Here is a 21,653-nt window from a genome sequence, read left to right as displayed (position 1 = left end):
AGCAACCATCTAAGATACTCCACTGGTCTCACCCCTTCTGGGGCAAGGGAGAATGAAGAAGACCAAAGACACAAGGTAAAGATTAGTCCAAAGGACTAATGGACCACAACTACCCAGCCTCCACCAGACTGAGTCCAGCACAACTAGATGGTGCCCGGATAAAGCTGAAGATAAATGTAGAACAAACTCTAACCCACACACACAAAAAAAAAGAGACCAAACTTACTGGTCTGACAGAGACGGGAGAAACCCTGAGAGTATGGCCTCCAGATACCCTTACAGTTCAGTAATGAAGTCACTCCTGAGGTTCACACTTCAGCCAAAGATTAGACAAGCCCATAAAACAAAATGAGATTAAATGGGCACACCAGCCCAGGGGGCAAGGACAAGTAGGCAGGAGGGGATAGAAAAGCTGGTAATGGGGAAACCAAGGTCAGGAAGGGGAGAGTGTTGGCATGTCGTGGGGTTGGCAACCAATGTCACAAAACAATATATGTATTGATTGTTTAATGAGAAAGTAGTTTGATCTGTAAACCTTCATCTAAAGTATAATAAAAAACTTTTAAAAAAAAAATCACTTCTGGTTTTCTATGGCCATTCTAGTTTAGTTACCAACTATTAGCCTTTTGTTTATCTATTCTTCAATCTATCATTAATACTACTCTGAGATTAATTTTGGAAAAGAAGTTTAATCACATTACCAAATAATTCAAAATGTTAAATGGTTTCCTTGTATCTACCCAAACAAGAACAAATTCACACACTATAATTCAATCACAACATAAAAATACTGCCCCAACCTCTTTTTCCAGTCTTGACCTTCCACAACTCCTCTTACTTTTGGCTAAACTGGAGTATTTAATTTCCCCTCAATGATACTCTGTTTTCTCTCTCTTATTAATATGCTATCCTTGTCAGATTAAAGTATAAGGGTTATGCAAGCAGCCAGCCACCTGGGAAGTTTTACATATTTTCTAGCACCTGTATCAGTTTAATAACATAATTATTTGAGGCTTCAAGGTTTGATAGCAGTCACCGAAAACGCAATTCAGACTAGGTACTTCTTGAAAAGTTCCTAGACATTTTCATTCTTGGATGGTCTATTCAAATTTTGTATCTCATCTTGAAGTATTTATGATAACATTTTCATTGAAAATTACCTATTTCCCATTAAAATTTTCAAATATATTACCAGATAGCTAAATATATTTTTTGATGTCCACACTGTAATTTTATCTCCTTTCTCATACTTGATGTCTCATTTTTGTTTTCCCTTTTTTTTTCCCCTTGATTGGCCTTAAGAGAGATGTACTGATTTTACTGGCATTTTCAAACAATCATGTTTAGATTTATAAGTTCAAATGGCTTACTGTTTCCTAATTCATTAATTTATATTTTTATCTTTAATAATTGCTCTCTCTTCATTAATTTCTTAATAACCTCTAATATGAATTTGTATTTTCCTATTGACCCAAAAATTATTTAGGAAAGTAGTTTTTAATTTCCAAATGGTTGATCTGGTTTAATTAAACTGTTTTAAAATCCCTATAGGGTCCTCTATAGGGTCGCTATGAGTCGGGATTCGACTCAATGGCAATGGGTTTCTTTAAATCCCTAGTTTTTCTGAATTGTAATCAAGGAAATGTTGCTTATATATTTCTACTTGGATGGGGTTTTCTTTGTGGTCTAACGAATTATTAATCTTGGTAACTGTTCTGTGGATGACAGAAAAAGAAGGAATACATTTTACGGGCTATTTTTATCATATTATTCAACCCATTTATATATTTTCTTTAATTTTGTGCCTTCTGGACCTGGCAACACTGCTTTTCTATCATTTTTTTCTTCACATCCTCCAGATTTTGCTTAATAGTTTGATATTATGTTTAACACACACAAGTTCATAACTGCAAAATCTTCACTGTGGAGTATATATTATGTTAATATAAAATGGCGTTCTTTATACAGCTTTATGCTTTTTGCTTTAAATGCTACTCTGATACTAATAATCCTGTCATCTCCTTTTGAAATTTACATTTGCCTGACATACCTTTAATCAACCATTTATTTTTTTAACCTGAGTTGTTTTATGTATGTCTCTTGTATATGATTAACCTTTTTTAAAAGAGACATTAAAGTTTAGGTTTATATATATATCATTCAGGTCTAGAATACTGCCAGAATACTACTATACCAGTAACCACCTAAATACCACAGAATAAATAATTTCAAACTCTGAGATGATCACAAATATGTGGTGTTTTGTTCATGATCTGTGCATTAATATTCTCAGATCATCTTCTCTATGATGAATTCACAATCTCAATTTTTCAGTTAAAAATAAATTTCTACTTCAGAAAACTTTTCAGTGACAGTTCTAAACTCAGAAATAATTTAGGTGTTTTAACATAATAGTGTTTCCTTGAAGCTTAGAAATCTATGCTTCAGAATGACCACAATAAGATAATTACAAGAAAGTAATTCAACAAAGGAAGAAATATGGCTCTTAGGAATGGCCATTATTAAAATGACAACATACAACACTAGCTATTGTATTATTAGCTCCATGCTAGGCATTTTACATAATGCTACTACAACTTTATATGATAAATTTTATTACCTCCATTTTAAGGATAATAGTCCCAGCACACATAATCACCTTGCTCAAGACCAGGATTTAAGCCTAAATTTGATTCTGATGTTAAAACTTTTATTCAAGTGTCCTGAGTTTTACTAACAGCATGCATACTATGTGATTTGAAGGATGTCAAAACCTCTTTAGCTCTTATTTTGCCCCTCTACAGAAGACTCTCCAAAGTTTACAATATTACAGTGCTTTAGCTTTATGAAACTATAAGAAATCTATTAAATACCGGGGTATGATCCACAGAATCCTTGAAAATAAATGTGAAGCATAAACTGATATTTTTCCCTCTGCCCAATATCCTTCCTCCTAGACTTATCTTTCGGAAGCCATCGTTCTCCCTGTGATTTGGGTGGGATGTGCCTTATGTGTCAGCTTCAGATACATGACGCAAGCCTGACTAATCAGAGCATTCCGTTCTCTGACCAGAACGTTTGGTTCAGGGTTGGGCACATGACCCAATCCAGGAAAATCCCAACCTAGAAATTTTTGCTGAAAGAATGCCTCTCCTCCCATTGCAGTGGCTAAAGTAGGTGGAATATAATCCTCGAGCCACTGGTAGCCATATCTTGCCATTACTTGCAGACAGCCTGCCTGAAAATAAAGTATATGCAGAGGAAAGGAGAACTGGGAGAAAGATTCCTGACATCTGTTGAGAATCTAGATCCAGGCCAGAGCTTTTGGGTTATATAAGCCAATAAATGTCCCCTTTTGCTTAAGCTATTTTGGGTTAGGTTTCTGTGACTTGAAACTGAAAGAGTCCTAATACGTTATAACGCAGCTGCTTTTTTTTTTTTCTTTTTTTGAAACTTTTTATTTCTACTTTGGGGATTAAATCAATAAAGAAAAATGATTTGGACAGAAGAACAAAGTATAGAAGAAAGAAAACTGGATTTGAGATTAGGAAAAATGATTCTGAGTTCTTACACAGAAAGACTAAATGACCTAGGGCAGGTTGATCTTTTCTGATCCAGTTTTATCATTCACTAAAGTGAGAACAAGTCTGAATTAAATAATTGCTAAGGATCCTGAAGGTAGAAAAGTTCTATAATTTTAAGAATCTATGGATTGGATAACAGGCTGAAACACCATGTATTAGAGCAACACAGTTTAGCCCAGGAGGATTAATGTATTAGAAAAATAAGAACATTATATATAATAAGTTAAAAAAAAAAACCTGAAAAAGTAATTATGGCTTGTTTTATTTTAAATGAAGAGAAAACAAGAATTTGTCATTACATGGGGATATTTAGTAAACAATAGAAATATCCTAATCATCAGCTTCTTGTTGTTGTTAGTTGCTATCAAGTCAATTCTGACTCATGGCAACCCTCTGTGTGAAGAGTAGAACTGCTCTATACGGTGTTCAAGGCTGTGACCTTTCGGAAGCAGACCACCAGACCTTATTTCCAAGGTGCCTTTGGGTGGGTTTGAACTGCCAACCTTCTGGTTAGTAGTCCAGCACTTAACCAGCTGTGCTACCCAGGGCTCCTTGCTATAAGCTAGGACAAAAAAAACTCATTCCTTAGAGAAACTAGAAAATTCTCTTTTCTTGGGATCACTAAGAATAAGGTTAATATTTATTATTATTTCTAGAGGATGTAAATCTTCATAGATACGCTAGATGAACTCATCTGTAGAGTTCATAACATATAGGACCTTTAGCTCTAATAAATGATTTGAAAACAAACAGAAAAATGAAAGCTGCTCAATTTATTTTTTCCTGAAAGTTTAATCACAGAAAATAAATATTGATGCTTACTTTACTGCACCACCACTCTGGAAGGGGGAGAGGGCAAGACAAACAGAGAGGAGTAGCAGAGATTCTGGGTAAAGTCTGTCAAATAATACAGGCAAGCTTACATCTTTAAACTCAGAAACTCTGGCAACCTTTCCAAAATACATACTTACCAGCATTCTGAGGATGTTTTAATTCTTTCTTCATAGTTTAGAATAAACATTGTGAATTATCAAATATAATACTGAAACCTAAGCGCTAATACAAACAGTATGAGGCATAGAATGAGATGCAAACAACTCTTAGGAGTTGCCTTGGAGCATGCTTTCTTGGAAAAAAAATCCCCATTGACAGCCTGCTTTTGAATAATTTGCCACATGTTCATAAAGTATCAAACATGCAAATGAATGACTCCTGGGGAAGTGTAACTTAGCAGCCTTCTTGTAAATTATTGAATAAAAGATAGAAACCATCCCTTAAGCAGTATCTCACTCTCAGAAAATATTTTTCCTTATAGGAGGTCATCGGTTGTACTTTGATTTCTCTGCAACATTCAAAACCTAATGTAATATTTGGGCATTACTAACACAATGGCACAATTTATGATCAGCTTGCACCCAAAACTCTGCCATCTAATTTGCGCCAAGTGTACTGCGGAATTGTTAAGATGATGTGCCATATTATTTTGAGCAAAGTCTACAAATTCTTCACTACAACATAACTTCTTCCACTCTCTTAAAACAAGAAGGAATAAAGAAAATAATTCTGATTCTGTATAAACATCACCAATTTTCTTCAATTTCTTAATGTTTCCCTATAATTAAGACTAAGCATACAAGCAAAATAATGTTAAAGATGATTCCAATAAAATTAATCCTATACAAACTCTGCAAAATGGATAAAATGTATATACCTCCTGTAGTAAAACCAAAAAAAAAAAAAAAAAAACAAACTCATTGCCATCGAGTCAATTCCAATTCACAGTGACCCTACAGAACAGAGTAGAACTGCCCCATAGGGTTTCCAAGCAGCAGCTGGTGGATTCGAACTGCCAACATTTTAGTTAGCAGCCGAGCTCTTAATCACTGTGCTACCAGGGCTCCACTTCCTGTAATAGTGGCTCACAATTACAAAAATGAAAATCCACAGGCTCAACGTAAAAGGAAATACTGGCAAGTAAAAGATAAACCTCTGACCATATGTTTCAAGACAATCAATGATATTTATTATAAGTCACTTACTTCTCAGGATGAATTCCACAGCTGTATAACATTAGCTTTACCATGCTCAGCTAAATTTTCTTATTATGAAAGTAGTCATTCATTGGTGACTAAAAATACATTATTTTGCTAGCACTCTGACCATCGGGTAAACATGTGATACCTTTGAAAGTTTAAGACAATTATATTTTCAAAGATTTTAAGGGAGTCTGCATCATTATATTTGTAAGACCAACTATCTCAAACTGTTATTATTGTACTTAAGTCATGGGTCGTTAAATGCCTTAGTATCTGTAAGAAGGGTAGAAACTGAAGGGCCTTATTAAAACAGGCCAATTTCATCAGCATTACATAAATTTTCAGGGGCCTAGACCCTGTTCAGATATTAATTATCCTGAATAGTCTCACAATTTTTTTGCAGTTCCAAGTTTTGCGGACTTCAAAATGTAGAAAGAAGTTTAAGTGCTGGGAACTCAAATTTTACTCTGAGTGCTGTCATTAACTGGCTGGATAACCTTGATCAAGGTACTTCACTTTTCTGGGACTCAGTTTTATCACCTGTAAAATAAGAAACATTTCTGCAAAAGAACATCCATGATCTTATGACTTTTATCTACTATATCTAGCTTTCTAATGCTGTCTCAACCTAAAATGAAACACCAGTAAAATTCACACAGCTTAGTCAACAGCATCTGCTTATAGATTTCTCTTGCCTTTTAAAGTAAACATGGGGATAGAAGACACGTGTTTAAGTATTGGTGAAGGGAAAGGCAATACACAATATGGGGCAAGTTAGCAAAACATGACCAAGGCATGGGAGGACACTGAGACGAACACAAGAATAAAGGGCTAAAACGGTAATTACTATAGCATAGACAATCCTGAAATAACAGTATTAACAAACACTAATTTACAAATAGATACATAGGTAGACAGATATGCCAAGAAGTGTGGGAGAGTGTAAAACACACCTGCAGATATAGGTTCGATGCTGGATATTTCTACATACATAACTGTAGTGCTGCTTACATATTAATACAGACACAGAGCACACAACTTCTTAGCTGGCAACTTCTTAGACATAACAAAATACCTCATGGACAAAGTTCCCCAGCTCGAAGGCAAAGGACCATAGACACAGGGGACATCTATGTCAACTGGCACAACATAGTTCATAAAGACAAAGTTCTGCATCCTACTTTGGTGAGTAGCATCTGGGGTTTTAAAAGCTTATGAGCAGCTATCCAAGATACAACTATTGATCTCTTATCATACAGAGCAAAGAAGAGTAAAGAATACCAAAGACTCAAAGGAACAATTAGCCCAAAGGACTAATGGACACACGAACCACAGCCTACACAACCCCAAGACCAGAAGAACTATACGGTGCCCGGCTACCACTACCCACTGCTCTGACTGGATCACAACAGAGGATCCCAGACAGAGCATAAGAAAACCTGTAGAACAAAAACACAAATTCACGAAAAAGACCAGACTTACTGGTCTGACAGAGAATGGTGGAAACTCCAAGACCCCTTCTGAACTGGAACTGAAGCCATTCCCAGAGACCACCTTTCAGCCAAACCATCGACAGGCCCATAAAATAAACAATAACACCAGAGAAGACCATGCTCCTTAGAACAATCAATCATACAAGATCATAAGAGCGACATTTGCCCAAAAGCAAAGATGAGAAGGCAGGAAGGAGTGGAAAATTAGGATGAAAGGAAACGGGGAACCTAGGATGGAAATGCGGAGAGTGCTGACACATTGTGGGGAATTAAATCAATGTCATGTAACACTTAACATACAAACTATTGAATGGGAAACTAATTTGCTCTAATTTCACCTAAATGCACAATAAAAAATTAAAAAAATGAAACAAGAATAGTTGCCATCTTACCATTACTGAATGTTTTGATCAAAGGTTCTATAGAAAAATCCTGGTCAAAATGGGAAAAGTGCAGAACAGAATTTCAAACTCTCATGGAATCTAGACTTTCTAGAGCCACTGAGGCTGGATGAACCCTTGAAACTATTGCCCTGAGACAATCTTTAAACCTTGTATCTTATGCCAAAAATACCCCTGAAGTCTTCTTTAAACCAAACAATAGTTTAATTAGTAAAGAATGTCTGCCTTGAGCATTGTGCTCTTTTAAGAAGCATCTATACGGGATCAAATTGACAACAGCAACTCAAAAGATTAGACAGGAAGTTTAAGGGGTAATGAGTTAATGTCAATGGGGGAGGTACAATTCAGAAAAGGAGGGTGAGAATGGTTGCAAAACTTGAACAATGTAATCAATGTCACTGAATTGTACATGCAGGAATTGTTGAATTGGTGTATGTTCTGCTGGGCATACTCTCAATAACCAAAAAATAAAATAAATTATATATTTAAAAAAAAAAAAAAAAAAAAACAGTTGCTGTCGCGTCAACTCTAACTCATGCTAACCTCATGGAGCACAGTTCTACCCTGACACATAAGGGGTGGCCATGAGTCAGAACCAACTCAATGGCAACTAGTCTGGTCTGGCAAAAAGAAGCTTCCTTTTTCTTCCTTGGGAGCCACCAATATAAGGAAGTGAGGTGTAGAATCAATGCAGCTATTTGTGACCATGGGGGGAGAATCTGCAACTGCTGGGGGCTGCAGGAGGACCACAGGGTAGAGCCTGAGGATGAAGCCATCACCAGAGAAGGCAAAGCAGAGAGATGGAAAAAACCAAATCCCTGTAATGTCACTGAGCCCCAGGATTAAGCCTCGCCTGAAGCCTGGTCTATAGCTGGACGTTTTTGATGACCTTAGCCAATTAAATGTTCTTCATTATACAAGCCTGAGTCCCTGGGTGGTACAAACAATTAACATGTTCAACTGTTAACCAAAAGGTTGGAGGTTGGAGTTGACCGAAAGGTACCTTAGAAGAAAGGCCTAGTAATCTACTACCGAAAAATCAGTCATTGAAAACCCTTTGGAGCACAGTTCTACTCTGACACACATAGAGTCACCATGAGTCGGAATCAGCTTGATGGCAATTGGTGGTAGTGGTGTTATATAAGCCAGTTTAAGTTGGGCTTTCTGTGTCTTGCAACATTAAGAGCCCATACTACACAAACCTTGGAATAGGCACCTGGCAGTGCCAAAGGCCTCCTCTGTGCCCCCAGGCCTCCAGAAGGAAGTGAGCCGGTTCCAGAACCCAAATAAAAGGTCTCACCTCCCCCACAAAAACTCACACAGCTTAGTCAACAGCATCTGCTCACAGATTGCTTTTGCCTTTTAAAGTGAACATGGGGATAAAGGTAGTAGCACATTAGGATACTCCTTAAGACCCTGTGAATAATTCATCTAAAACGTGGTCTGGATATATTAATTAAGCATGAGCTAGGTACAGAAGATTGCAATACTTTATTTTGACTCAAAGGTAACAAAAGAAGTGAGTGACTTTGGCTAAATTACGCGCTTAACTCGGAGTCCTGGTAACATGTAACAGCTGAAAATAAAATTTTTACCGAGTACATCTTTAACAGTATATACCTAAAAAAACCAAACTTAGCACCATCTAGTCGATTCTGACTCATAGCGACCCTATAACAGGACCGGCCCAGAGGGTTTCCAAGGAGCGGTTGGTGGATATGAACTGCCGACCTTTTGGATAGCAGCCAAGTTCTTAATCACTGCACCACCAGGGCTCCAACAGTATGTACAGATACCTATTTTCTATTTACTATTAGCCCATCATCTTTTGCTTGAGGGAGACTCACCTATACAGTAGATGGAGAATACGCTATGACTAGAGCAGTTCTGCTGAGGAAGCAAGTACTATTACAATCTACCACATGACACTACAGGCTTTACATTTTATTTCCATAAATACTTCCCCCTCTGGTCCTACTTCACAACAGCATCCCACAGAGTTTGCCATTCACATAGTCTCTCCTCACTTCTAGAGAGAAACAGAAACATTTTATAGCTATTAGGCTTCATGGGCTTACTACAACCTAAGATCCATTAATGGATGAGCCAGGAGAGGGGATCAGGGGGAGAAATGGATGGGGATCGTGAACTAAACACACACAGAACTCATTTTTTTTTTTATTTCCTATTTCATTCCTTTTTATTCTAAAAACTGTTTTAATTAAAACAAGGCTTTTATGACTGATACAGTATTATACTTTAAACATCTGTGCAGTGACAAATAATGCTTCTATACAGGTAACATACAGGAAGATCAATATACAATTAACAATATTATCAGATTGTGATGACTAGAGTATCTTCCCACTGAAAGAAATTAAAATATGTCCTTACTTTTTAATTATGGAGACTCCTCTTGGATCTAACTTAAACTAGAAACAGAAAATAAAGTATAATAAAGTTTAAGTATCCTTGAGTTTACCACCACTCTTCTGTATTGGTGTTGGGGAAGAATACTGAATATACCAAGGACTGCCAAAAGAACGAACAAATTTGCCTTGGAGGAAGTACAGCCAAAATGTTCCTTAGAAGCAAAGATGGTGAGACTTCGTCTCACAAACTTTGGACATGTTATCAGGAGGGACCAGTCCCCGGAGAAGGACATCATGCTTGGTAAAGTAGAGGGTCAGCAAAAAATAGGAAGACCCTCGACAAGAAGGACTGACACAATGGTTGCAACAATGGGCTCGAACATAGCAATGACTGTGAAGAAAGTACAGGATTGGGCAGTGTTCTCTTCTGTTGTACATAAGGTCATTATAGTTGGAACTAACTTCATAGCACCTAACAACAACATCCTTGGGTTTTATTTTCATCCCTCAACATGATGGGATATAGTATTCTAAGTGCTTCTTATATGAAAAGCTCCCCCCATCAGAAGCTACAGACAACTATTCTGAAGCACCCATGCCAGCCGTACGCATGTGTGCTCATGTGCATGTGCGCATGTGTGTATGTGTGTGTAAGGTGGAGGGAAGAGGGAGAAGAGAGAGCACATGTGAGAGCGCAGCTTAGTTTAAAAAGGCTAGACTGTTAAATCTTTATTTGTTCTAACTATTAAAGCACTCTACAAGGCTGTTGATTGTAACGACAAGCAAACAAATAAAACGTCACACAGCTGAATATGGTGAAGGAAAGTAACATAGAAATGGTCAAACATATTTGTAGCTTGGAGCAGAAAAATAAGAATATTGGAGTATATCAAATAATTCATTCATTCAAAAAAAACCACACATTTTTGTAAAACTATGTCCTGAAAGGACTGAAAGGAGCATTTCCCTTCAGTAGAGCCAGCTACTAGTTTTCATCAATTACATGCACGGTGACACAAAGAATAGTTCCTATTTTGGAGTCCTTTTGGGGAACTTCAAGGGCCATTAGCATTTTCAACATGGTGAAGTTTCCTTGCCAAAAAACAAAAAACCTTCTCGCACAGAAATATCAGTATTCTGTAGACAGAACACCTTAATACCTGGCAACACATCTGGTTTTGCTGCTTTGGTAAAGACAGAGGCTCTACATGGCATTGTGACTCCCTGCTTTGTTCATCAGTATGCACTAGGGTGCAAGACTCTACCATCAATACTGAAAGAAATCTTATCTATTATTGTGAAAGTATTCTACTGCTTCATGAATGCCAAGCCTTGAATCATAGCCTGTGCAAGAGGATGTGTCATGAAAATCTACTGTTGTGAAAGTTGGCAAATTTATGCTAGCCAAGACTTTTGATCAAGGCTCCTCAAGAAGTTTTGTCAAAAATTGAGAGCAACCACGAAGTTCACTGCCACACATAAGTTCACTGGCTTTCAGAAGACAAATTCTACAGCCAGATATTACCATTAATTGGATAAAATATAAACTGTTTTAAAGAATTTAACTCTTCAACCTTTAAACCGAAATACGGATTCGTAATTCTTTCCTTTCTAACCTAGCATTAATGATGCGTTGTTGTTGTTGTTGTTGTTGTTAGGTGCCGTCCAGTAGGTTCTGACTCATAGTGACCCTAGGTACAACAGAATGAAACACAACCAGGTCCTGCTCCATTGTTGTTACACTTGAGCCCATTGTTGCAGTCACTGTGTGAATCCATCTCGTTAAGAGTCTTCTCCCTTTTTTCCTCTCATTGTCTACTTTACCAAGCATGATGTCCTTCTCCAGGGACTGGTCCCTCCTGATAACATGTCCAAAGTATGTGACAGGAAGTCTCACCATCCTCGCTTCTAAGGAGCAATCTGGCTGTACCACTTCCACGACAGATCTGTTCGTACTTTTGGCAGTCCACGGTATATTCAATATGCTTTACCAACACCACAATTCAAAGGCGTCAACTCTTCTTCAGTCTTCCTTATTCACTGCCCAGCTCTCCCATGCACATGAGGCAATTGAAAACACCATGGCTTGGGTCAGGCGCACCTTTGTCCTTAAACTGACATCTTTGCTTTTTAACATTTTAAAGAGATCTTTTGCAGCAGATTTGCACAATGCAATATGTCATTTGATTTCTTTAATTTTTTTTATTGTACTTTAGATAAAGGTTTACAGAACAAATAGTTTCTCATTAAACAGTTAGTACATATACTGTTTTATGACACTGGTTAACAACCCCACAACACGTCAATACTCTCCCTTCTCAACATTGGGTTCCCTATTACCAGCTTCCCTGTCCCCTCCTGCCTTCTAGTCTTTGTCCCTGGACTGTTGTGTCCCATTAGTCTTGATTTGTTTTATTGGCCTGTCTAATCTTTGGATGAAGGGTAAACCTCAGGAGTGACTTCATTACTGAGCTAAAAGGGTGTCCGGGGGCCATACTCTCGAGGTTTATCCATTTATCTGTTGATGGGCAACTAGGTTGTTTCCATCTTTTTGCTACTGTGAACAATGCTGCAAAGAACATAGGTGTACATATGTCTATTCATGTGACGGCTCTTATTTCTCTAGGATATATTTCTAGGAATGAGATTGCTGGATCATATGGTATTTCTGTTTCTAGCTTTCTAAGGAAGCGCCATATCGTTTTCCAAAATGGGTGTATCATTTTGCATTCCCACCAGCAGTGCATAAAAGTTCCGATCTCCCTGCAGCCTCTCCAACATTTGTTTTTTCCAGTGTTTTTGATTCGTACCAGTAATGGTGGAGTGAGATGGTATCTCATTGTGGTTTCGATTTGCATTTCTCTAACGGCTAGTGATCGTGAGCACTTCTTCATGTGTCTGTTAGCCACTTGAATGTCTTCTTTGGTGAAGTGTCTGTTCATTTCCTTTGCCCATTTTTTAATTGGATTATTTGTCTTTTTGTTGTAGAGGTGCTGGATATTCTTGTAGATTTAAAGATTAAACCTTTGTCTTATTTGTATATGTCCAAAAATTTTTTTCACAGTCTGTAGGTTCTCTTTTTACTCTTTTGGTGAAGTCTTTTGATGAGCGTAAGTGTTTAAGTTTTAGAAGATCCCAGTTATCTAGCTTATCTTCTGAAGTTTGTGTGTTATTGGTTATGGTTTGTATCCTGTTAATGCTGTGTATTAGGGCCTCTAACATTGATCCTATTTTTTCTTCTATGAACTTTATAGTTTTTGCCTTTATATTTAGGTCTTTGATCCATTTTGAATTAGTTTTTGTATATAGTGTGAGGTATGGGTCCTGTTTCATTTTTCTGCAGATAGACATCTAGTTTTGCCAGCACCATGTGTTAAAAAGACTATCTGTTCCCCATTTGATGGACTTTGGGCCCTTGTCCAAGATCAGGTAACCGTAGGTGGATAAGATTTTCATCTGAGTTCTCAATTCTGTTACACTGGTCAATGTACCTGTCATTGTACCAGTACCAGGCTGTTTGAACTACTGTAGCTGTATAGTAGGTTCTGAGGTCAGGAAGTGCGAGTACTCCCACTTTATTCTTCTTCTTCAATAGTACTTTACTTATCTGGCGCTTCTTCCCTTTCCATATAAAGTTAATGATCAGCTTTTCCATCTCTTTAAAGAATGTTGTTGGTATTTGGGTCAGGATTGCATTGTATTTGTAAATTGCTTTGGGTAGAATTGTCATTTTCACAATGTTGAGTCTACCTATCCATGAACAAGGTATGTTTTTCCATTTATGTAGATCTCTTTTGGTTTCTTGCAGTAGTGTTTTGTAGTTTTCTCTGTACAGGTCTTTTACGTCCCTGGTTAGATTTATTCCTAAATATTTTTATTTTTTTAGGGGCTATTACAAACGGTATTGTTTTGTCATCTGATTTCTTGACTGCTGCTTCCACGGGCATTGATCGTGGATCCAAGTAAAATGAAATCCCTGACAACTTCAATCTTTTCTCTGTTTATCATGATGTTGCTTATTGGTCCATTGTGAGGATTTCTGTTTTCTTTATGTTGAGGTAGATTCCATACTGAAGACTAAGGTATTTGATCTTCATCAGTAAGTGCTTCAAGTCCTCTTCACTTTCAGCAAGCAAGGTTGTGTTATCTGCATAACGCAGGTTGTTAATGAGTCTTCCTCCAATCCTGATGCCTTGTTCTTCCTCATACAGTCCAGCCTCTCAGACTGTCTGCTCAGCATACAGACTGAATAAGTATGGTGAAAGGATACAACCCTGACACACACTTTTCCTGACATTAAACCACACAGTATTCCCTTGTTCTGTTCAAATGACTGCCTCTTGATCTATGTACAGGTTCCTCATGAGCACAATTAAGTGTTCTGGAATTCCCATTCTTCGTAATGCTATCCATAATTTGTTATGATCTACACAGTCGAGTACCTTTGCATAGTCAATAAAACACAGGTAAACATCTTTCTGGTATTCTTTGCTTTCAGCCAGGATCCATCTGACATAAGCTATGATATCCCTCGTTCCACATCCCCTTCTAAATCTGGCTTGAATTTCTAGCAGTTTCCTGTCAATGTACTGCTGCAACTGCTTTTGAATAGATCTTCAGCAAAATTTCACTTGAGTGTGCTATTAATGATATTGTTTGATAATTTCTGTATTTGGTGGGATTACCTTTCTTTGGAATAGGCATAAATATGGACCTCTTTCAGTTGGTTGGCCAGGGAGCTGTCTTCCAAATTTCTTAGCACTGACAAGTGAGCACCTCTAGCGTTGCCCCAGTTTGTTGAAATATTTCATTCTGGTATTCAGTTGATTCCTGGAGCCTTGTTTTTTGCCAATGTCTTCAGTGCAGCTTGGCCTTCTTCCTTTAGTACCATCGGTTCTTGATCATATGCTACCTCCGGAAATGACTGAACGCTGACCAATTCTTTTTAGTACAGTGACTCTGTATATCCCTTCCATCTTCTTTTGATGCTCCCTGCGTCATTCAGTTTTTTGCCTACAGAATCAGTATTTTGCCCACAGAATCCTTCACTACTGCATCTCAAGGCTTGAATTTTTTCTTCAGTTCTTTCAGCTTAAGAAATGCTGAGCGTGTTCTTCCCTTTTGTTTTGCTAATGCTAGGTTTTTGCACGTCATTATAATTAATGATACAGATCTTGCCAAAAAATGATCTCATTAACCTGAAGGCAAGGAAAATGATGTAACAAAATTTTATCTCAAGAGTCTTAAGAATCTATGGATTTAACATAGATAGACCTGGAGGGGATAATGCTAAGTGAAATAAGTCAAGCATATAAGGACAAATATTGTATGATCCCTTTTTTATAAGAAGACAAAACAAATATAGAGACCAGCAATCACTGGTGGTTACCAGGGAGAGGAGGACGGTAGAGAAACTATGCTTTATACTGCAGAGACTAGTTATTTTTGGTGATGGGAAAAGTGGCACCAAACGTGGATTTAATGAGCACAGCATAACCAAAGTAAAAAACGACTGTCTGAAGCACATATGGAAGGGTATAGGCAAATTGGTATATGGGTAGGTACAGGTGTGTACATAGGTGAGAACAGATAGAAACATCTACAAATCCAAAAAAACCCACTGCTGTCGAGTCGATTCTGACTCATAGCGACCCTACAGGGCAGAGTGGAACTGCCCCATATGGTTTCCAAGGAGTGGCTAGTGGATTCAAACTGCTGACCTTTTGGTTAGCAGCTGAGCTCTTAATCACTGCGCCACAAAGACTCCAGAAACATGTATTTAAAAAAAAAAAATCCACTGCCGTCGAGTCGATTCCGACTCATAGCAACTGTACAGGACAGAGTAGAACTGCCCCCTAGGGTTTCCAAGGAGTGGCCGGTGGATTCAAACTGCCAACTGTGCCACCAGGGCACCAAAATATCTACAGGTACATGCAAATACAATTGTGTGAGTGCAGGCACACATATTCATCGAAGACACAAATATGGATAACTCCTCAGACATAACCAAACACCTCCCAACATTATTTTTCTGGGTTTGAAGGTTTAGGACCATACTCTCATGGGACAACTCAGTCAATTGGCATAACACAGTTCACAAAAATCATGATCTACATCCTAGTGAAGTGAATAGCGTTTCGGGTCTTAAAAGTTTGCAAGTAGCCATCTAAGATACAACTTCAGATCTCTACTTGCCAGGAGCAAAGCAGTAAGAAGGTAACCAAAAGCTCAGAGAAGAAACAAGTCTAAACGAGCCACAACCTCATCTATTCTGAGTCCAGAAGAACTAGATGGTGCCCGGCTACCAGCACTGACCATTCTGACTGGGGTCACGATAGCTGTTTCTGGATAGAATGGGAGAAAAATATGGAGCGGAACTCAAATTCTTATTTAAAAAAAAGAAGCCTAATAAACTGGAACAGTAAAGAACAGAGGACTCCATAAGACTATCACCCTGAGATACTCTTTAAACCTAGAATCAAGCCTATCCCGAGAACACCTTTTAGCGAAATAGCAGACCAGCACACAAAATAAAGGATATTACCCGTAAGATAGGTGCCCTACTTAAAAACCATCAGTATGAGACCAAAAGGTCAACAATTACTCAAAAGCAAAGATGAGAAGATAAGGGGGCAAGGAAACTACAGTACTGGAAAGAGAACAAACTGAATGCAATTAAAGAGAATGCTGACCCATTGTGATTAATGTAATTAATGTCACTGAACAATCTGTGTAGAAACTAACAAATGGGAACCTAACTTGCCATGTAAACTTTCGCCAAAAACCCAAATTCAAAAAATAAATAAATAAATAATCTATGGACTCCATTTGCTCTTTCATGAGATAGGGTTTTTAGCACTTGTTCTTACCAAAAACAAAGTTGAAACTGATTAAATATCAAAGAAGACATAAAAGTTGCCAAGTCAAAGAAAATGACATAGTTTCAGCTTATTTTTAAAGTTAAATAATAGAAGCCTTTACACTAAACTTTACTGTTGAGCAGAATTAAGGCTTAATTTTGGTTAATTTGTATCGCTTAAGATTTATTCATTGTTTTCAAGTAGTGGTCATTGATATTTGCTTGGGAAAAAAAAAAGAAGCATAATTCTTATATAGGTTGCTTTTATACATCCTATGTAAAATAATAGTAATTTCAATGCGTTTAAAAAGTATAAGCAAAATTTTATGTTCATGTACACCATGCACACATTTTGTGGGAAACCAATTACGGCTTTCATCAGATTTTTAAAAATGTACACAACACAAATTCCTAGCTTAAATCTAGTGTTCTGACCCCACATTACATAACTTTTCTATTTTTGTTTTAAACATATATTATCAGATTTCCACTAACAAAATGCCTGCTTCTCATCAACCCAGTTTTAAATTTCTACCACTGCTTCTGCTATTGTATTTTATCATCCCAGGGTGGACACAGTATACAGAAATGTAAGGTAATCTCATACTTTTCAACATTCACAAAAACTATGCACTAATATAAGACTCAATTGTGTAAACTATCATCAACAAACAGCACTTTAGCATCCTTAGAAATAATTCCAAAAAGTCATAAAGACAAAATAAAGGAGTTAGAAAACAAGAGATCCGGAAGGAGTAAAGGAGCCAGGAGTCAGTGCAACCACACAGCTCAAAATAATGGATATGATCACCTCTACTTCTGTTTTGAAGCTGAATTAAGAGAATTTAGCTTAAACTAGTGGAGAAATTTACTGATTATTATAATTATTAAAGCAAGAATAAATTATTCACATAAAGTTGTGATGTCTTCCTTCCTAGAGTTCCCTAGTTTTTCCATCTGTCTGGAGTGGTCTGGGTTTTGTCCCACTTGGAGATGGAGAAATGTACAAAACCTCTTTGTATTAAATGTGAATGTTTTTTGCTATACCTATCATCCAATGAAATAAATCCCTTAAAAAGCACTGTAAAAGTTCTCCCACGAGTTTGCCTTTCGCTTTCAAATGTACTACACAAATTAGTCACTGATTTTCAACAGTCTTTAGTTTTCTGAGTAAGCTGAACCTTTAATTAACCTTAATTTTAACTATATGAATATTCATATCAAAGAATAATCTTTATGCATTATAAAAAAAATCATACTTTACTAGGTAAAGTTATTATCCAAAGGTATCCTCAAGCAAGCTTCAGAAATATCAAGCTTATTTTGATTAATGTGTTGCTTTTTTTAATGCCTCGTAAGAATTTTATGAGACCAAATCTACAATACAGTTAATGGGTAAACTATGTTAATATGATATAAAAATATGCTAGAATAAACAGAAAAATTGAATCAGTCATTCGCTCACATAAAAGTTGAGGCAGTAACTGATTTAAAAACTTATAAGAAAAAAATAAGGGTTAGCAACTTTTTTTTTGGTCCAATAAATTCTAGGATCTATGAAGAGAAAAGAAAAAATACCAAACATATCTTACCTTTTTGTCTCTGGTCCTTACTTCCCCATAAAAATCTAGGGCCTCTTGTGCCTTTAAAAATTTGCCCCGATGTAACAAATATGCACAAATCATTACACCAGTTCGTCCCTTTCCAGCTTTACAGTGAATTGCTGCAACATGATTGTCATCTTCACTTAGCCATTGGTCAAGATCTTCACAAAAGGGTTTGATAAGCTCTAGCTGTGGTGGGTTATGGTCTTCAAAAGGATACTGTGCAACTGTGGTAAAAAGATAACCTCAGAATAAGAAAAAAATCTCTCCTGAATGTTTATTAAAAGTAGGTTAACTTTAGAAGTGTTGCATATAAACTGTAAACAGGTGTTTAGATAAAAGATAAACTGAATTTGAGGAGGAAAAAAAAATTTACTGCCTGATGACTTTCTGATTTTTTAATATAAAATAGTCTCTCACTAACTGTTAAATGTATCCATTAAAAAAGAAGGCCAAGTATTATTTTCCCCACATTATGCTAGCGGAAACTGTGCTATGCTGAGGTAGCACAGATTACATCTCAGAGGTGGAGCTGAACCCAAAAAGAGCCCAAAGGGCTCTCAATGCATTTTCTAACAAAAGGAGTGATAACACTAATAATACTGCATCACTTTGACAACAAAACATATTCTCAAAGACAGTATAGACTACTAACAGAATCAGTAATGGAAAGGACTGCATTTTACACTTCATATAAAAAAGGTTCAGTCTATTATCTAAACGTGGTCTTACAAATGTTAGTGTTGTATACACATGACTGAGAAGGAATCTACAAAAGAAACTGAAAAATAATTACTTACAAAAAGTATACAATTGTTATTAAAGTTTATCAAGTGAAGTTTCAGGTCTTTTCACATGAATTATTAAGAACCCAAGACTTCTCTGTCCCCTATCGTCAGAGTTTGGTTTTGTTTTTTTTTTTTTTGTCTAGAAATAAGACTTTAAATATATCACCATTAAATTTCACCTTACTGGTCTCTATCTCAGTTCCACCCTATCAAGAGCTTTAAAAATTCTGATTGATAGCCAATGTACTAATTATCCTCCGTCATCTAAACATGTGAAAAGCATGTCTTCTATCTTCAACCAAGTCACTCATAATGTGGTACAGAATGCAATCAATTATATAAGTCCTCTAGCATAACAGGAGGGCTCTTCTGGAAGACAGTGACTACCATTATAGTCACTGGGAAGTTTTCACTTAGTCATTTGCCTAACTGTACTATCATTCTATCTTCATTTCCCCAGTGGCACACAAAAACATGCAGGAAAATCTGTTAAATGTCTATTTAAAGCTAAATAAACCTCTGTTTTTGCCTAGTAAAGTCACCTAAATCTACTAAAAGGAGAAAGATTCTTAGTGAACCCATACTGACTCTCAGTCATTAGTACTTCTGAATTCTCAAACCGTCTGTTTAAAAGTCCATTCTAGATTTTCAACAGGGATCAATGGCAAATACATCAGTTTGTAGCTCATGAAACCCACCTTCTCTCTCTATCAGGACAGCATCTGCCAAGCTTAACTCTCCAGCTGTCTGATGGCTCACATGGTTCCACAAATAAAACTGAAAGTTTTTGTGGGCTGTGGATATATTATGCCTGGAAAAGAGCTCATTTAAAGCTCATCTCTCAAGCTCCTCTAACCCATATTTGTAATACTCTTTTCCACCTTATAGGTTATTCTCTTTGATAGAGAAGAATTGAGTAGTTCTGCTTTCTCCCTATAATCTCTTAGCATTAAAACAACTGCCTCAAACAACAGATATGCCCCCCTTCCTTATTCTATTCTTATTCTAGGAATTTCTCCTAATTCTTAGCCTATTCTTTGCTTTGGTCTTCCCGGCACTACTAATAGGTTTATGTGATACTTGTTTTCTAAAGCATAATAGTAAAATTAAAATTAAATTTATTTTCCTCAGGTTTTTTAAGACCATCCTCAAGATAAATATTTATCTCACTTAATCTAGATTATTCATTATTGCTATGGCAGTAACATTTAGACTTTTGATTTTAAGTTTTACAACACAATATAATACATTTATACCTACCTCTGCAGTTAAATTTAGCGGTGTCATAATGTCTTTCAGCACATCTAAAAGAAAGTTTAAACGTTGATATAAAGTTAGCTTTCCCACTTGAAAAAAAGTTTTAACAGTAGCAAACATTTCCTGAATCTTTACAATGTGCCACACATTGTGTTAAGTGCTTTACATTCATTATTTCTTTTAATCCTGTGAAGTAGGTACAGTTATTATCCTCACTTACAATCAAGGAAACTGAGGCTTAAAAGATTACATGTATTCAGTTAGAGCTTATACATTTTCTTGCAAAACCTATGATGCCAATAATATACAACACTGCAAATCTGGCTGCACCCACACCGTCAAAATTCACTTACAGAAATTTAGCATGCTACTGGAATTTATTTTTTATTTCACAAGCAACTGTAAACAACTGACTAGTTTCAGTACTATCTTTACCTCAGAGTCAAGCATACACAGTTCTCAAGCCATTCTTTAAAAAGAGATATGTTAAAAATAGTAAAAGAGCAAGGGCAAAGGAAAAGCAAACAAAGAAACTGAATAATGCTAATCTACTAGAATACAGTGTTTACTAAATTTCTTTAAACCAGACCTCTCTACCTTTTGATAAGCCAAAGGTCATCTTTTACAATAATCTCTCAGAGAATAAATTTTAATTAAAGTCTGAAAGTAATGAAAGAGTAATAAGTAAAATCAATACAGAACTAGTAAAATGCTGACTTCGCATTACTAGACCATGCTAAAATTTATCTTTTTAATAGTAGTGGTATGTCTTTAATTATGCACTAGCTTACTCATGATTAGTAGGCTATGTTTCCAAACATTAATAGGCTCAGCATTATCCTGGTAATTCCAACTACTAACCGAACCAGATTTGTAAAAAATTATTTAAAATAAAAAATTAGCATTTTAAAACAAATACAGATACCAAAAAAAAAAACCCATTGCCATCACGTAGATTCTGACTCATAGCGAACCCGTAGGACAGAAAAGAAATGCCCCATAGAGTTTCCAAAGAGCGGCTGGTGGATTCAAACTGCCGACCTTTCAGTTGGTAGCCATGGCTCTTAACCACTGTGCCACCAGGGCTCCAAACAGAGGTACGCAGCCCCTTAACCCACAATTCTAAAATCCAAACAGTTCCAAACATCTAAAATTTTCCCTTAAAATACGCCAAACTCAATTGCAGCAGCTTATGAGACTGTCCTTACTTATGCACTAGAGTGCAAAGTCATACTGCATTCTAGGTACTGTCCCAAACC

The 21,653-nt window shown here is 36.7% G+C and overlaps 1 protein-coding gene across 4 annotated transcripts in view; it reads right to left on the bottom strand.

The window, feature by feature from the left end:
• Positions 1–21,653, bottom strand: part of PTEN (phosphatase and tensin homolog) — a 114,115-nt gene that overhangs the window by 26,677 nt on the left and 65,785 nt on the right. For all 4 annotated transcript variants that reach the window (XM_004369902.3, XM_023739730.1, XM_023739736.1 and 1 more), the window contains 2 exons: positions 20,398–20,441; positions 18,338–18,576 (listed from right to left, as the gene is read on the bottom strand). In XM_004369902.3, the coding sequence (XP_004369959.1) occupies positions 18,338–18,576; positions 20,398–20,441 (283 nt within the window). The remainder of the gene's footprint in view (positions 1–18,337; positions 18,577–20,397; positions 20,442–21,653) is intronic.

Source organism: Trichechus manatus, unplaced genomic scaffold (genome assembly GCF_000243295.1).
Source record: "Trichechus manatus latirostris isolate Lorelei unplaced genomic scaffold, TriManLat1.0 scaffold00007, whole genome shotgun sequence".
NCBI classification, from domain to species: domain Eukaryota; kingdom Metazoa; phylum Chordata; class Mammalia; order Sirenia; family Trichechidae; genus Trichechus; species Trichechus manatus.
Note: the sequence above shows the minus strand (reverse complement) of the source record. Positions and strands in the feature narration are given on the sequence as shown.